The sequence below is a fragment of the Chionomys nivalis genome, chromosome 7, assembly GCF_950005125.1.
Source record: "Chionomys nivalis chromosome 7, mChiNiv1.1, whole genome shotgun sequence".
Lineage (NCBI taxonomy): Eukaryota > Metazoa > Chordata > Mammalia > Rodentia > Cricetidae > Chionomys > Chionomys nivalis.
Genome location: NC_080092.1, coordinates 67,418,398 through 67,435,103, shown reverse-complemented (window position 1 = coordinate 67,435,103; position 16,706 = coordinate 67,418,398). Strand labels below are relative to the sequence as shown.

The following is a 16,706-nucleotide window of genomic DNA, read 5'->3' as shown; positions in this document are numbered from 1 at the left end:
AATCCACCAAGATGTCCGCGGCAGCGCTCCCCAGGGCCAGCCTGAGCCACGGCTCACATGGCCTTCAGTGTCCTTTGAGGTGGAACTCGGAGAGCCGGCCGGTTCTCCCCGCGTCAGCAGGGCGTGCGTCAGGGCAGGGAGGCTGGCGGGCCGGCATGGTCCCCCTCCCTGAGGTGTCAGCAACCACCCACTGCGTGAAACCGGGCGGGGGAGGCCGCCCGAAGAGCGCTGCGGCGCGGCCGTTTTCCTGAGTCACCCCGGCGCCCACGCCGCGGCCTCCGCCTCAGGAACTCGCTCTCCTCACGCCCCGGCCGCCACGCCGGCAGGGGGCCCAACCGCCACCTCTTTCCCAGAAGCCGCGGCCATAGCCTAGCCCTCGCCCTCCGCTCTGGCAGCGGTCAACCGACCCTTCCCTACCCGCATCACGTGCACCGGGAAGTGCGTGGGTGGGTCCTACAGCGCCTGCGGAAATGACGTCGGTCGCCCCGAGTCGCATGATGTGGCAAAATGTTGAAAAAAAAAAAAAGGGAGGGGGGAGGGGAGGAGGGAGCAACCGGAGCCTGGGGAAAGTGATGAGTCTAAAAAAAGTAGTCCCTGGCTTCCTCTGTTTCCCCGCTGTCGCAGCGGCGGAGAGCGCTCCGCGCACTGCGTCCCTGAATTCCTACGCCTGACCGCGGCGCGGCGCTCGTGGAAGGCTACATAAGGCGGAGGGGGTGAGGAGACTGGGCGGAGTTCTGCCCCGGGATCCTTCCGCGGGGCTCAGCCGTTTCCGGAGTCTGCGCTGCTCCCGGTTCCGCCATTGCGGCTCTCCCGGCCCCTGGAGCCTCCGCCCCCGACCCAAGCTCTTTCGTCTGCCTGCCAGTTTCCTGCGTCCCCGGAGAGTATCCAGCTGAGTCCAGCCTCCCCCCTTCCCCTTCTCCTCCTCTCCCTTGGAGAGCCCGGGCAGGCTCTGCCCCGTAGCCCCAGTGACAGGAGGAGATCATACCCCCCGACAGCACCATGGCCCAGATTCTGCCAATTCGTTTTCAGGAGCATCTCCAGGTGTGTGTGTGGGTCGGGGGTGCTGAGGGCCTTTCCGAGGGTAGTGGGAAAGAAAAAACTGGTGGCCCGGCCCGAAAGGGATCGAGGGGAGGGGAGTGGGGGGGTTCGGTTTTGGCGTAGATGGAGGAAGGGATACTGTCTTAAAAGCTTAAAGGGTTAAGTGATATTAGACTAGGATGGAAATGACGAATCGGAGTGCAAAGGGCGGCGGGGCCAGGCCTTACGTCTGACGGCCTCTTATTCTGCTTCCTGAATTGCAAGAACTGCGCATACTAGACTAGAACCCCTTCCCTTCATTCATTTGGGTTGGGGGGTAGGTGGGAGAGACACTCTCACGTTTCTCCCGGAGCTTGAATTCTCGTTAACCCCGGGCCGATTCAAGGCTGTCACCTTCCCCTGGTCTAGTCCCATTTCCACATCGAGTCTGCACCCAGAAATTGTGTGGCGGGTGGCTTGGGGAGGAGCAACCTTCTTCATCCTCCCTCTGCAGTTCACAACCGAGAAAGGCACCTTGGGGTTGGAGTAGCAGTGGCTTGTGTCTTGCCTTCCCTGAATTTATAAGGAACCGAAGGTCACTCACTGCGGGAACAGAAAGAAGATAGAATAGAGGGGCGGCTAGGGGCGGTGTCAGCCTCAGGGAGCATGGGGTCAAGGTCCCAAGGGGAACGCACACATTCTTCCTTTCTTGGTTTCTTCGTGGGGTGCTTTAGCTCTTAGCTTCACTTTGATTCTGTAAGGTAGGCAGTGCTATTTAGAGGCTATTTGTGGCCTTTTGGAATCTAGCAGGTAGTTATGGGATTAGGGCAGGAGTATGTCTCAGAGGGCTGTGTGGAATTAGGCAGAGCCTGATAGTGCATACCTGCTCTGAGTCAGTACCAGACCAGTTGATCTGTAACTGACTTCTTTTTAGTAGGTTGGGGCGTCCTTCCCCCCACTATGCCTTATCCTGGAGTCAGTACACCATTGTCTAGCCTGGCAGCATGCCAGCGGTTGGCCTAGACAGGTGACCATTGGAGGGCTTCGCTGAATTAAGCTTCTTCAGAACTGCTGATTTTCCTGGTTCACTTGTCCTGACTCTTTAACATCATTATTTATTCATATTCACTTATTTCGCCCAACTATCCCCATGAGGGAACCTGCTTTCAGCTCTGTCTTCTGAAGGGCTAATTTCTGAAAGAAGGTGCAGTGGTCTGGTAATAATAATAATAAATAATTGGCAGTAAGATCACAATTATGCAAATGTCTAAAACATGACAATACTGATCAAGAAAGAAATTTTTGTCCTCAGTTCAAACTTGTTTGGGTTCCCTCTGTTAAAAATGAATATGAACAATTAGTGCCTTTGCACTGTTTCTGCATCCTAGTGAACAATGGTTTTATACGCACTAAAGTGCACCAGAAATACTTTTCTGCAAACATGTTTATAAACCATACGCAAGAGAATCAAAGGCAGTTGCTATCATTTCCCATGACAATGGTTTACTCCTTGGTAAATCTTATTTGTTGATCGTTGGTTGAGTAATAGTTTTTCATTTCTATTATATGAGACAAGAATTCTTGAATGGTCCTACAGATTGGAATCCAAACTTGTCCTTAATTAAAATAAATTTGATGCAGGTGTGGCATGTGAGTAGCAGTTTCTCCAAATAGTTGCAACTGTTCTAAAATGTGAAGATTTTGAATATTTATAAAATAGCTTTACAAATATTCTTGAAGATCTCGGATGTTGATTTTTTTTTTTCAGCTTAGGCTTGGCTGGTAGGATTCCACTCCAGTAGGTAGTGGTCAATTGCACCAAAAGCCCTAATCATTGTTCTCTTCCAGGATAACGTATCTCCTGACCTCAGGTTTTTATCCCCTCTTTTGAACACATCATTGTAAGGATTATTCAGCTATCATCTGAAGTCTTTGATTTCCAAGTCTCTGTCATTCTGCTTAGCAGAAAACAGTTTTCTAAAACACACAGGAGAACTGAAAATGAGGAACTAGAGAGCGTGGAGTTAACTTGTGAAACTTAAAAGTTTAAGCTTTTAAGATGTAAATAAAAACTTGCTCTTAACCCGGACAGTGGTGGCGCATCTTAGCACTCGGGAGGCAGAGGCAGGCGGATCTCTGTGAGTTCGAGGCCAGCCTGGTCTACAAGAGCTAGTTCCAGGACAGGCTCTAAAATTACAGCGAAACCCTGTCTCAAAAAAACAAAACAAAACTTGGCTCTTTATTTTCATGAAGATCTATCATCAAGGCTTGGAACATCAATCACATCATATCACATTATATAAATGTAAATATTTTATGTGATGAAGGAGTTTTTGTCAGAGTTGCAGATTCTGAAGAAATTGTAGGCTGCAGAATTCAGTAAATTTGCCAGCCATCAAAACCCTGTGTCAAAATAGGAAACAATAACAAAACCCCACTGCCTGAAATTCTCAATTCTTGGCATATTAAGCATCTTTGTGATTGGCACATTCTGTTTTACTTTTAGTTTTTGTTTACACATCTCCCTACTCTGTTCTCCCTTTGATCCATACATGCAGGCATGCAGTATGTTGCTGAGTTGAATAGTAGGATTCTTGCTAAGGTTTTGGTTTTCAAAGAGAAAGCAGGGTTTTGCTGGGATGAAGTGAATGCTTAGACGGACTAGGAGAGCACATTGCCTGGAATTAGTCTACCATGGAAAGAATTTCTCAACTAAAGACAGATTTTTTTTTTTTTTCAAAAATTTTTTAAGTGTTAGCTTACTCAGCTTTAAGAGTTTAGCTGATTTTAATGAAAATACTTGTGCTCAGATTGGGGAATACTTTAAGGTATGTAAAACTATAGTTTTCATTTTAATGCGGTGAAATTTGTAGTGTTAGGAACTTGGTAGTTTGCTGTTGTAGCAATTGTTTCTGTTCATAGCTGGGATTTCTATCTTTAGGGACATGGTGATGATAAATGAGGACCAGAGACTGACGAGAACAGCAGATTCTTGACCGTCCCTTTTGTGTTGTTAGGCACTTTCCTGACCTTGCTCAGTCCTTGGCCCTTTCTCTTACTGACAATGAAGGAGGACTGAGGTAGTGTTCAGGACCATAGTCAGAATGGAACCTATACCTAGGAGTTCTAAAACAGTATTTTGAAGCATGGAATGATTTTTTTTTTTTTTTTAGTTTTTTGAGACAAGGTTTCTCTGTGGCTTTGGAGCCTGTCCTGGCACTAGCTCTTGTAGACCAGGCTGGCCTCGAACTCACAGAGATCCGCCTGCCTCTGCCTCCCGAGTGCTGGGATTAAAGGCGTGCGCCACCACTGCCCGGCCCATGGAATGATTTTTTTTCCCTTCCTTTCCCTGCTCCCTTCTATCCCTCCCTCCTTTTTTTGAGACAGGGTCTTACTACATAGCACAGTCTAGTCTGGAACTCACTATGCTTACCAGGCTGGCCTTGAACTCTGTGATCTGCTTGCTTCTGGCTCCAGAGTGCTGGTATTACAGCACATACCAGCACACCTGGCCATAAACTATCTATTTTTGAGACAGTATCTTGCTAATTTGCTCAGGGTGTCTTCAGACTCAAGCCTCCTCAGTGTTGGAGTTCTAGGCCTGCCACCATGCACTGCTGCAGTGATTGCCTTTAAGAGATGCCATGCAGGGACTGGAGAGATGCCCAGTGATTGTTACTCTGAGAGCACCTGGGTTTGGCTCCTCACACGCAAATGATAGACCATAGTCATCTGTAACTCCAATTCCAGGAGCTCTTCTGACCTCTGAGGACAGTACGCATATACAGGCAAAATGCTCCTGCGAATAAAATAAATAAATCTTAACTTTTAAAAAAGAGAGCAAAGCCGGGCCATGGTGGCGCACACCTTTAATCCCAGCACTCGGGAGGCAGAGGCAGGCGGATCTCTGTGAGTTCGAGACCAGCCTGGTCTACAGAGCTAGTTCCAGGACAGGCTCCAAAGCCACAGAGAAACCCTGTCTCGAAAAACCAAAAAAAAAATAAAAAATAAAAAATAAATAAATAAATAAAAAAGAGAGCAAGAAGCTCCACAGATTTCCTACTGCTGCTGTTTCCTGTTGGACTTTGATCTTAGCTCTTTAAACTTACCTGTTTAAAGTGTGATCAGTGATGTGATAACAGTGAACAAAGGAGGGCTCAGGCTGGTGAAACAAGTGCTGACTACTAGAAAAAGTGAGCCACTTTGCTTTACACTGTGGTAGCCATATTAAAATTAAACATAGAGATGGAATTCATGTTTTATTTAACTCATTGCACTGAAAATACTATTTTATCATGTAGTCAGTATAAATTTGCTATCATTGTATTTTACTATTTTTGAACATTTTGGTTTACTTTAAAATTTTATTCAAAATGGGTCTTACTATGTAGCCCTAAGTGGCCTGGAACTCATGCAGACCAGGCTGGCCTCAAATTCAAAGAGATCCACCTACCTCTGATTCCCTAGTTCTGGGATTCCAAAGGCGTACACCACCATGTCCAACTTACTTGATGTTCTAATAGTTGATTCAGTCATCAACTACTAGTTATTTGATTCAAACTAATGTAAAATGAGTCACAGTATCCAAGTTTCAAGAGCTCAGTGTGAGGTGTTGTTTATGGCCATGTATTTGAATAATACAGATTGCATCTTGGGTTCTTGTTTCATTTGTAACTATGGGCGCTGTCTGTGTAGATCTTTTGTATCTGAACATTTGATATATAGAATTTAATAATTTTTTTTTTCCGAGACAGGGTTTCTCTGTGTAACAAGCCCTAGCTGTCCTGGAACTAGCTCTTGTAGACCAGGCTGGCCTCAAACTCATTAAGATCCGCTTACTTCTGCCCGGCTTAATAAAATGTTTTTAAGAATTAGTGATCTGGCCGGGCGGTGGTGGCACACGCCTTTAATCCCAGCACTTGGGAGGCAGAGGCAGGCGGATCTCTGTGAGTTCGAGACCAGCCTGGTCTACAAGAGCTAGTTCCAGGACAGGCTCCAAAACCACAGAGAAACCCTGTCTCGAAAAACCAAAAAAAAAAAAAAAAAAAAGAATTAGTGATCTGGCCCGGGGTGGTGACGCACGCCTTTAATCCCAGCACTCAGGAGGAAGAGGCAGGCGAATCTCTGTGAGTTCAAGGCTAGCCTGGTCTACAAGAGCTAGTTCTAGGACAGGCTCCAAAGTTACAGAGAAATCCTGTCTCGAAAAACAAAAAAAATCAAACAAACAAAAAAAGAATTAGTGATCTGAAATTATGTCTCCCTCCAAATCTGTGAACTTTCATTGTGTGACTTTGGTATGGTTCTTTTTTTTTTTTTTTTTAAAGAAGAGGACACCAGACCTCATTACAGATGGTTGTGAGCCACCATGTGGTTGCTGGGAATCGAACTCGGGTCCTTTGGAAGAGCACGCAATGCTCTTAACTGCTAAGCCATCTCTCCAGCCCTTTGGTATAGTTTTTAATTGTTGTTCATAGGGCAGATATATTTCAGAAATATCAGTAACCACATCTAATAAAATACAGATATGGGCCGGGCAGTGGTGATACACACTTTTAACCCCAGTACTTGGGAGGCAGAGGCAGGCAGATCTCTGTGAGTTCAAGACCAGCCTGGTCTACAAGAGCTAGTTCCAGGACAGGCTCCAAAGCTACAGAGAAACCCTGTCTCGAAAAACCATACACACACACACACACACACACACACACACACACACACACACAAAGGAATACTAGCCAGGCCTTTATTAGTGTACCCCCCCTTAAGGCAGTATCTCACTGTAGACCAGGCAAGCTCAGAAATTGCTAAATACATTTAGAGTGAGAGCAGCCTGTGCCCACTGCACCCTACTCTTTTGCTGTTTGGTTTGGGGGTTTTTTTTGGAGGGGGATAGGGTGTATCTTAGCTATGTAGTCAAGAAGGCTGGTCTCAAGCTCATTGTCTTAGTGCTAATGGTGAATATAGACTGAAGTGGGAACTATGTTCATAGTTGGTAGTCCTTTATACTAGAATGAATTCCTTTTACATATATACCATGCTAACACTACATGAAATCAAGTTATCTTATAAGCCAGTGGCAATCATACCTCTTGTTATGATGAACATCAGTTCATCAACTCCAATGTTATTAACTTGTAGGGATGGCCAAAAGCTTGGATAATTGCCCTCAGATTTGAGCTACAAAATTAAACTCCATTGACTTTTACCACCACTTAAATACCTACTATGTACTTACTAAAAACTTACTAAATGTTTTATTCTATGGATAGATGAGATTACTCTTACTTTATAGATGGGAAAGCTGAAGTTACAGCAGTAAACTTACGGGGCCACACAGATAGTGATTAGATTTTAATATTTATATTTTCAGTTTGGCAAGGTGTTTTTTTTCAATGAATAGTCTGTATAGTTTTTTTTTTTTTTTTTTTTTTTTTTTGGTTTTGCGAGAGAGGGTTTCTCTGGCTTTGGAGCCTGTCCTGGAACTAGCTCTGTAGCGAACTCACAGAGATCCACCTGCCTCTGCCTCCTGAGTGCTGGGATTAAAGGCGTGCGCCACCACCGCCTGGCTAGTCTATATAGTTTGAACTGCAAAATATTTCACTGTTAGGTCCATGAAGTGGCTCAGCTGGTAAAGGCAATTGGCTGTGCAAGCCTAGCCACCTGGATTCAACCACTTGAACCCACTGCATTGACTTCACAAACTATATATCTGACTGAATGCACAAAGTTTTCCTTTGACCTCTACATACATATTATGCCATGCTTATGCATGCACATACACACATCATGCATGCGTATACCATAGTAAAATTTAAAAAATACATCACTATTGCTTGTTTTACTGAGGTGTTCTTTAATTCATACATTTTGTAGTGTTTCTTTTCATGCATTTGAGTGTTTTGTCTGTGTGTAGGTATGTGTACCACATGTGTGCAATGCCCACAGAGGCCAGAAGAGGGCTTTGGGTCCCCTGGATCTGGAGTACAGAAATTGAAAGTTACACTTTAGATGCTGGGAATTGAACCCAGGTCATTTGGAAGAATAGCTAGTGCTTCTTCTTAATGTGGAACCGATTCTCCAGCCCCAGCAGTTTTAGTTTAGGTGGTTTTGTTTTGAAGTTAGGGTCTTTCATAATAGCTTTTATGTGAACCAATATTTTTTTCTCTTTGCTTTAATTATTTAAATGATACTCTAAGTTCTCAGACAAAATATCCAGAATATATTAGGATCAAGTTAACTTGTATCCTCATTAGGTAGAAGTTTTTGTGACTTTACTGTTGCCTTTTCCTTAGTGACAAGAGTGAGCATGTTCCATTCAGAAGCCACTGTATGTTCATGTTTTGGGGTTTATACTAATGCAAAACTTGAATTGGAAGACATTGTTGTACTTGAGGATCAGGGAGGGAAGAGTAGAATATGCTTGTTCAGCTTGAGTATCATAGGAATAGGGATAGGAACAAAAATGGTTGCAGATCTGTAGGGTTGTGCTTTGGAGGCAGCTATGTTAGTACTTTCTGTTATGACTTAATAGGTAAGTTGTTTCTGTTCATTTGTTTACTTTTTTTTTTTTTTTGGTTTTTCGAGACAGGGTTTCTCTGTGGTTTTGGAGCCTGTCCTGGAACTAGCTCTGTAGACCAGGCTGGTCTCGAACTCACAGAGATCCACCTGCCTCTGCCTCCCGAGTGCTGGGATTAAAGGCGTGCGCCACCATCGCCCGGCTATTTGCTTGCTTTTAAGTTAGGTAAAGTAGGCTTTCTTTTCCGGTTATTTCTGCAAGAATAGGAACAAAACTCATTAAAACCACATTTCAACATACTTGAAACTTTAAATTGCAGTGTACAGTTCTGGAAAATGCCATTCTGGGTTTTATTTGATTGTGTCAGGATTTTAGCTTGTCCCAACTTCCTCATTTATTAGCATACTGCTCAGCAACTGTGAAGTTAGACTGTAGTATAGGTTGTGTGTATGGTATAATACTTAGACCTTGTAAATATTAATCCTTCTCACCTGTCTTGGAGAAGTGTCCTCTTATCTACTCAAGGTACACACACATGGCATGAAAGAGAAAACTACAGTCTGCCCAGTGATTGAAGCCAAGATCTTGAAGTTTTGCCAGAATGTTTCCCATTTTCTATACCTAGGCCATTTCTGGAGTAGGGAAGGGAAGAACCCAATGTTGATGCACACTAGAGGGTCTTAGAGATGACAGTGTTTTTTTGGTTTTTCGAGACAGGGTTTCTCTGTGGCTTTGGAGCCTGTCCTGGAACTAGCTCTGTAGACCAGGCTGGTCTCGAACTCACAGAGATCCGCCTGCCTCTGCCTCCCGAGTGCTGGGATTAAAGGCGTGCACCACCATCGCCCGGCGATGACAGTGTTTTGATGATCTTCATCTACGGAAACTGGAATCATAGTAGATGAAAAGTAGGAATTGGTTAACAGTTGCTTTCATTTATTTCTGATCAGCTGGCTTATCTGAGAAACCACCAAAGACTACACATGCTCAACTTGTAGAATTTATGAATATATAGGCTTATAGAAGTTTGAATGGACCTTAGTTTGAGGATGAGGAATTAGGTGAAAAGAAACCTGTAAGGGGTACATGGTCTATAAAACCCATCTCTTTCCCCGCTCTGCAAGTTTATATTTGGGCATATCAAAATGTAGACAAGATGGATTTGTGTTTGTTTGTTTGTTTTGTGTGGGGGGTAGGGGAGTGGAGTTTGAGATAGGGTTTCTCTACATAGCCTTGGTTGTCTTCTAATTCATAGAGATCCCCTGCCTTTGTTTTCTGAGTGCTAGGATTTAAGGTGTGTGCCACCACCGCTTGGCTGTTTGTTTGACTTTTAACCTTAAAACATCTTTTGGGAAAGAATTGCTTTAAGAGTCTTCCTGAGAACCTGCAAGTTGGCTTGGCAATAAAAAGTGCTTGCTGTGGAAATCTGATGACTCACTAGTCCCTGGAACTCATAGTGGAAGGGGAGAAACAATTCCAGAGAGTTGTTCTCTGATTTCCACACAGGTGTCATGGCACACAGACACACACTCAACCCATGCGCTATTGTACCTATAAGTTAGAGTTTACAGTAAAAGAGCCTTGCTGAGCCTGACATGGTAGCAAGAGGAACGGTCCAAGTTGAGACCAGCTTACCTTGTATTTTGAGTACCAAGCCAACCATGATTATATAGCAAGACTCTGGAAAAACAGAACTCTGCATGTTATTAAGCCTCTCACAGTTACTTATTTGAACACCAAAACATTATTTGACAGAAACTACCATGTGCCTGAAATCATCCATATTTGAATAAAGCTACTTTATACATCTTACAATTCCTTCTTTGTGTTCTCGCAATTGGAAATGTTGGATGTCACAACATCTTAACTACTCCCTGATAACTTGTATCCTAAGACAAATGGGAAGAAATTCCTGATAGGCACATGGGAATTTGAAGCATGTTTAAAAGTTTTGTGGTTGTACCATAATAAATTTAATAAACATTATTAATAGATAATATGTATTATATATTATACATTTATATATAGAGAGAGAGCTCAGATGATTGTGAACCACCATATAAATGCTGAGATTCAAACCTGGGTCCTCTGGAAGAGCAGCCAGTGCTTTTAACCACTGAGAAATTTCTCCAATGCAACCTAATGGATTTTTTTGTTTGTTTTTATTTTTCGAGACAGGATTTTTCTGTAGCTTTGGTGCCTGTCCCAGAACTCACTCTGTAGACCAGGCTGGGCTCAAACTCACAGAGATCTGCCTACCTCTGCCTCTTGAGTGCTGGGATTAAAGGCATGCACCACCACCACTTGGTGCTACCCTAATGGATTTTTTTTTAAAAATATTTATTTATTTATTATGCATACAATATTCTGTCTGTGTATATGTCTGCAGGCCAGAAGAGGGCACCAGACCTCATTACAGGTGGTTGTGAGCCACCATGTGGTTGCTGGGAATTGAACTCAGGACCTTTGGAAGAGCAGGCAATGCTCTTAACCGCTGAGCCATCTCTCCAGGCCCCCATAATGGATTTTTAAAAAGCACTTTGGGATAGAGATGATTTTCTGGTACTAATAAAGGCACTGATATTAAAAAAATGCTTATGAAAATAGTGTCTGTTGATTTTTTTTAAATATTTATTTATTTATTTTTATTATGTATACAATATTCTGTCTGTGTGTATGCCTACAGGCCAGAAGAGGGCACCAGACCCCATTACAGATGGTTGTCAGCCACCATGTGGTTGCTGGGAATTGAACTCAGGACCTTTGGAAGAGCAGGCAATGCTCTTAACCTCTGAGCCATCTCTCCAGCCCCGTGTCTGTTGATTTTTGTTGCTATTACAGAATACACAAGAAGATGTAATTTATAAAGACTAGAAATTTATTTGGCTTATGATTCTGGGAGGTGACAAGTGCAAGAACATTGCTTTGCATTTGTTAAGGGCCTAGTTACAGAAGGCATCACGTGGCAAGAGGAGAGTAACTTGACTTGGACTTGTCTCTCTCTCTCTCTCTCTCTCTCTCTCTCTTTTTTTTTTTTGTTTTGTTTTGTTTTTCGAGACAGGGTTTCTCTGTGGTTTTGGTGCCTGTCCTGGAACTAGCTCTTGTAGACCAGGCTGGTCTCGAACTCAAAGAGATCCACCTGCCTCTGCCTCCCAAGTGCTGGGATTAAAGGCGTGCGCCACCACCGCCCGGCTGGACTTGTCTCTTATAGAGCAATGTCACCTCATCTAATCTTTGTTACCTTCTGTGTTATTTTTTGTGTAGCTGTAACCAAGATATCTGTGAATGTGACCTGAAGGTAGAAATGGATTTTGGGGTTCAGTCTATGGTTGTTTGGGTACATATTCTTGGGCAGATAAATCATGGCAGTAGGTGTCTACTCCTCATGGTTGAGGGTAGGGGCTCTTCATGTCATGACTGCTAGAAGCAGATGCTATCCCCTCACTTCTCCAGAATTCCAACATAAAGCTACCAAGGAACTGAGGATCAAGTAACTGAACATGTGAACCTGTAGGAGACTTTTTTTTTTTTTTTTTTTGGTTTTTCGAGACAGGGTTTCTCTGTGGCTTTGGAGCCTGTCCTGGAACTAGCTCTGTAGACCAGGCTGGTCTTGAACTCACAGAGATCCACCTGCCTCTGCCTCCTGAGTGCTGGGATTAAAGGCGTGCGCCACCATTTCATATCAAAACCATAATACCCCCAAAGGCCCACCATTACAATAATATGATTTATATATGATTTGGGTTTTAGTTTCCTGTATGTAAACTTTGTGGGGGAATACATTCAAAGCATAACAAAGTTAATTAAAGTTTCTGAAATGTGATGTGTAAAAATCTACATGAGAAGTAGAAAAAGACAAAAGACAAGATCTCCTGAGTAAATTGGGAGCATGGGGACCCTGGGAGAGGGTTGAAGAGGCGGGGAGAGGCAGGGAGGGGAGCAGAGAAAAATGTAGAGCTCAATAAAAATCACTAAAAAAATATTTTTAAGTTACTACTTTTTTTTAATTTTAATAAGTAGGGGATAGGTTCAGGATACCCATGAGGTCAGAAGAGGCCCCCGAAGCTGGAGGTAGAGGCACTAGTTGTGAGCCGCCCAACATGGGTGCTGGGAACTGATCTCTGGTCCCCCGGAGGAGCAGGAATGCTCATCTTCTGCACCATTTCTCCAACACAGGTCTACTTTTTTGTATGTAAAGAAAGTCAAATGACTGAATAATTTAAGTTTGTCTAAGCTGAGTTTATGCTTTCAAAGGGGTTAAGCTTTTGCAAGTGATGCTAGTGTGTATATGTGCTGGCTAGCTGGTTGTAAAGCTCAGGGCCTTCCCCCTACTAAGAATAATCTCTGTTTTCTGAGTCAACTCCCTAGCCTTTTCAAGATTGTTTGTTTTTGTTAAAATACACGAAACCTAAATTAGCTGTTTTAGCATGATAATGAATGTGAACAGCATTTGGTGCCATGTTTGTGGCACAATCTTGGAAACTCATCACTCATCCTGTAATCTCAGCTCTGGGGGTGCTGAGGCAGGAGGATTTGAGTGTGAGGTCAGCCAAGACTTTATAGGAAGACCCTATTTCTAAATAAATAATTAAGCAAATAAAAACTGAATGACTTAGTGTTTAAGTGTGATGTCATTTCGGTGTATATTTTCAGAACATTTTCATTGCCTGGGACGTTAATTATACCTGTTGAGCAATCAATCTATCTTCCTCTCATTCTTTCCATCTCTTGGCAAACCGGTAATCTGCTTTCTGTCACTAAGTACTTAATTTTGTGGCTATTTTATATAAAAGAATCATACATTATGTTTGGTCTTGTTTCTGCTGTGTGCATGGGCAGGGGAAGGCAAGATTTTGCTGTGTAGCCTAATATGGTGCTAACTTGCTTTGCTTCTTCTTGTCTTAGCCTCTTAAGAGCTGGGATTACAGACATGTACTACCATGCCTAGCCAAGAACAGGTTACATATTTAGGAATTAAAGTGACCAAAATAAATACAAGTTATTTTTAGATTGTGGAAACAAGTTTTGCGTATATGAAGGAAGCAAGATTAGTTTGATAAACTAAAATTTATTCTAAGCATGAAGGATATCCCTTCTCTTTGACCAAACAAAACAAGATACTTCTTTTTCTTTTTGAGACAGGGTCCCATTGTGTAACCCTAATTGGCCTGAAACTTGCTGTGTAAACCAGTGTGGCTCCACCTGCCTCTGCCTCCCAAGTCCAGGGAGTAAAGACGTGTTCCCCCATACCAGGGTTCATTTTTTTTTTTTTTTTTTTGGTTTTTCGAGACAGGGTTTCTCTGTAGCTTTGGAGCCTGTCCTGGAACTCCCTTTGTAGACCAGGCTGGCCTCGAACTCACAGAGATCCGCCTGCCTCTGCCTCCCGAGTGCTGGGATTAAAGGCGTGTGCCACCACCGCCCGGCCAGGGTTCATTTTTTTTAACCTGTTCCAGTGACTGTACTTACTGAGATGGGTTTTTTTTTGCCTCTTTTGGAAAACATGATCTACAATTTGAATACAAGTTCCTAAAAGCCTAAAATCTACTCCCCCCCCTTTCAATTTCCTTAGTGATAAAATTGGAATTTAATGAAAGTAAAGTTTTACAAAAATTATACTTAAAATACTGGATTGAACTCACATGGGGAAATCACTTGGGAGATTGAGGCATAAGGTCTCAGTATGTAGGCCAGGCTGAACTGCAAATTAAGATCCTTTCTCCAAAAAGAAAGAAAGAGAGAGAAAGAAAGAGGGTGGAGGTGCACACCTTTAATCCCAGCACCCAGAAGGTGCAGAGGCAGGTGGATCTCTGTGAATTTGAGGCCAACCTGGTCCAGAACAAGTGCCAAAGCTACACAGAGAAACCGTCTTGAAAAATAAATAAGAAAAGAAAGAAATCGTTTCCAAATAATAGATGCTCAGTGGACTCCCTAAAATGCTAATATTTTAGCCAGTAACTCTTGATGTTGAATGCAATTTCATTCAATATGTGAGCTTGAGATTTGTGGCATTTGTGCCATGAGAAAATAAATATTTCAGTAATTAATCTGTAAAATAAAATGATTCTGGTTTTGTAACTTGTAGCACCTGGTAAACTGGTAAATTTGTTATGCTATAAATTAGTAATTCAAGCAGAAATGAGTAGTACAGCATGGTATCTAATTTCTTAACAGATCTGTTAGCATATGGCAGAAAATTTAAATGAGTGTAGGCAGCAGCGTACTGTTGGAATTATGGCATAGAAAATGTTTTCAGATAGCCATACCAAGAAACTCTGCTGTCGGCCCAGCTGTACAGGAAAGGTTTTTACAGCCCTGGGGCTGGTCCCGGGCTCATGCTTGCGCTTGCACACTGCCATTGAACTCCAGTCTTGTCTCTGCTTTTGAGGGTCTTTATGTTGACACTAAATTTTACATTCTTGAGCCTTGAAATAAGCCCCTTCCCCTCCCTTTGGTGTGTTCTTTGCATACACAATGTCCTTTATACAAGAAAGGATGTAATCTTGGTGTGCCATTTCCATCTTCAAGGTTTTGGGCATAAAAACTTTCCTACATCCCTGGAGCTTGGTCAGTACTTCATCTGATCATTGGATTTTTCTTTTGAATAAGTCAAATTTAACATTTTTAAATTCCCAGTCATGTTCCAGGTCAGCCAGGGCTATACAGAAAAACTCTTGTCCTGAAAAAAACAAAACAAAAATCCAATACATTAACCTGGGCACTGGTGGCACACACCTTTAATCCCAACACTTGGGAGGCAGAGGCCAGCAGTCTACAGAGTAAGTTCCAGGACAGCCAAAGCTACACAGAGAAACCCTGTTTCAGAAAAAGAAAAACAAAACAAGCCAACAAAACTCCCAGTCAGTAGTAGGTTACAAGTAGGAACAATTCTATAAGAGACTCTCGTGCTATCAAGCTAACGTTTTTCAGTCCTTGTCTCTTGCTGTAGATCTTCGCTTGTATTGCATTCAGTTTGTAGTTATTGCCAAGAGTCAGAAGTTCTCCCAAGAAAAATAGTGATGCTTTCAAAGATTCACCTGGAGTAGAAACAAACCTGTATGTTTTAAGTGTGGGATCAGCAAAGGTTAAAAATGTTTAAAAGGGTTTTGTTTGTTGCTTGAAATTTGTGGAGCCAACAAAAGCAATGGCTGGCATCCTGTTGATGGAATAAACCCAGGCATGCTGCATTCTCAGCATTCCTCATTTCCTGCAAACTACAGCAACTGCAGTTTTTGACACTGATCTTTCTAGTTTCCAGGAAGGTCCCAGTGAAGTGACAGCTCAACATTTTTCCTGTGTGTTTAGTGCTGGAGGAAGGTAGAGGACGTTTGGTGTTTGTAGAAGAAATTAGGCTGAATGAAATGCTTAAAAATACCTATAGTAGGGAAGTAATGGTGGAATAATGACTATAGAACAACTGTAGGTCTCTAAAACTTTGACCTTTAAATTGGTGGCTCCTTCTTAATAAGTCCTTCCATGTTACAAGAATTAGCAGAAACGTATATAGAGCATTGAGAAAATAGCTTTGTCTGGAACATAGTAGCTCATGCTTGCTGACGTCGTCTGAGTTCAGATGAAACAAAAAAGAAGGATCTGAAAAGTGTGGTGCCAAGCAATAATTGTGAAACATGAGTCCTAAGTAATGCTATCAGAAACACAAGCTTTCTTGTATTTTAGTTTTCAGCTGATAGAGCTGCTAAAGAGCTCTGCTCCAAGTTTGCTAGGCGTTTAGTGGGATACATCTTTCTTGGGTGTGCTTGTAGAGAAGATGATTTGTGATTCATGTAAAAACTTCTGGGTAGCTGAAGCAGAGCAAACCTATTATTTAATAGGCACAGCAAGTGATGGCAGAGATTGAGCCATTGTATTAGTGGGGGAATTGTCTTTTATTATTTGACGTAGTGTGGTTTTGTTTGGTTGTGTTCCTTTTGTTAGCATTTTGTTCTGTGTGCGTATTACCAGATTGTGTGTTTATAGTTCATGTGGTCCTTTAGCAGTGTGTTCACAGTTTTAACCAAACTATGTATTCTGGCACTGGTTTACTTCTACCAGTTTCCTGGTCCCTTGACTTATCAAGGTTTTCCTGATCTCTTCAAGAAAACAAAAACAAAGCAACTGTCCCGGCAAAGTTTACTTAGGAAATGGTAGAATGACAAACAGTCTGCAACAAACAAGTTATAGT

General features: G+C 42.7%; 1 protein-coding gene across 2 annotated transcripts in view; it reads left to right on the top strand.

The window, feature by feature from the left end:
* Positions 1-719: 719 nt before the first annotated feature.
* The window catches only part of Cltc (clathrin heavy chain), a 66,585-nt gene continuing 50,598 nt past the window's right edge, over positions 720-16,706 (top strand). The window contains exon 1 of one of the 2 annotated variants that reach the window (XM_057773465.1): positions 720-1,041. In XM_057773465.1, the coding sequence (XP_057629448.1) occupies positions 1,000-1,041 (42 nt within the window). In that variant the 5' untranslated portion in view covers positions 720-999. The remainder of the gene's footprint in view (positions 1,042-16,706) is intronic. The other variant, XM_057773466.1, reaches the window with a different exon arrangement.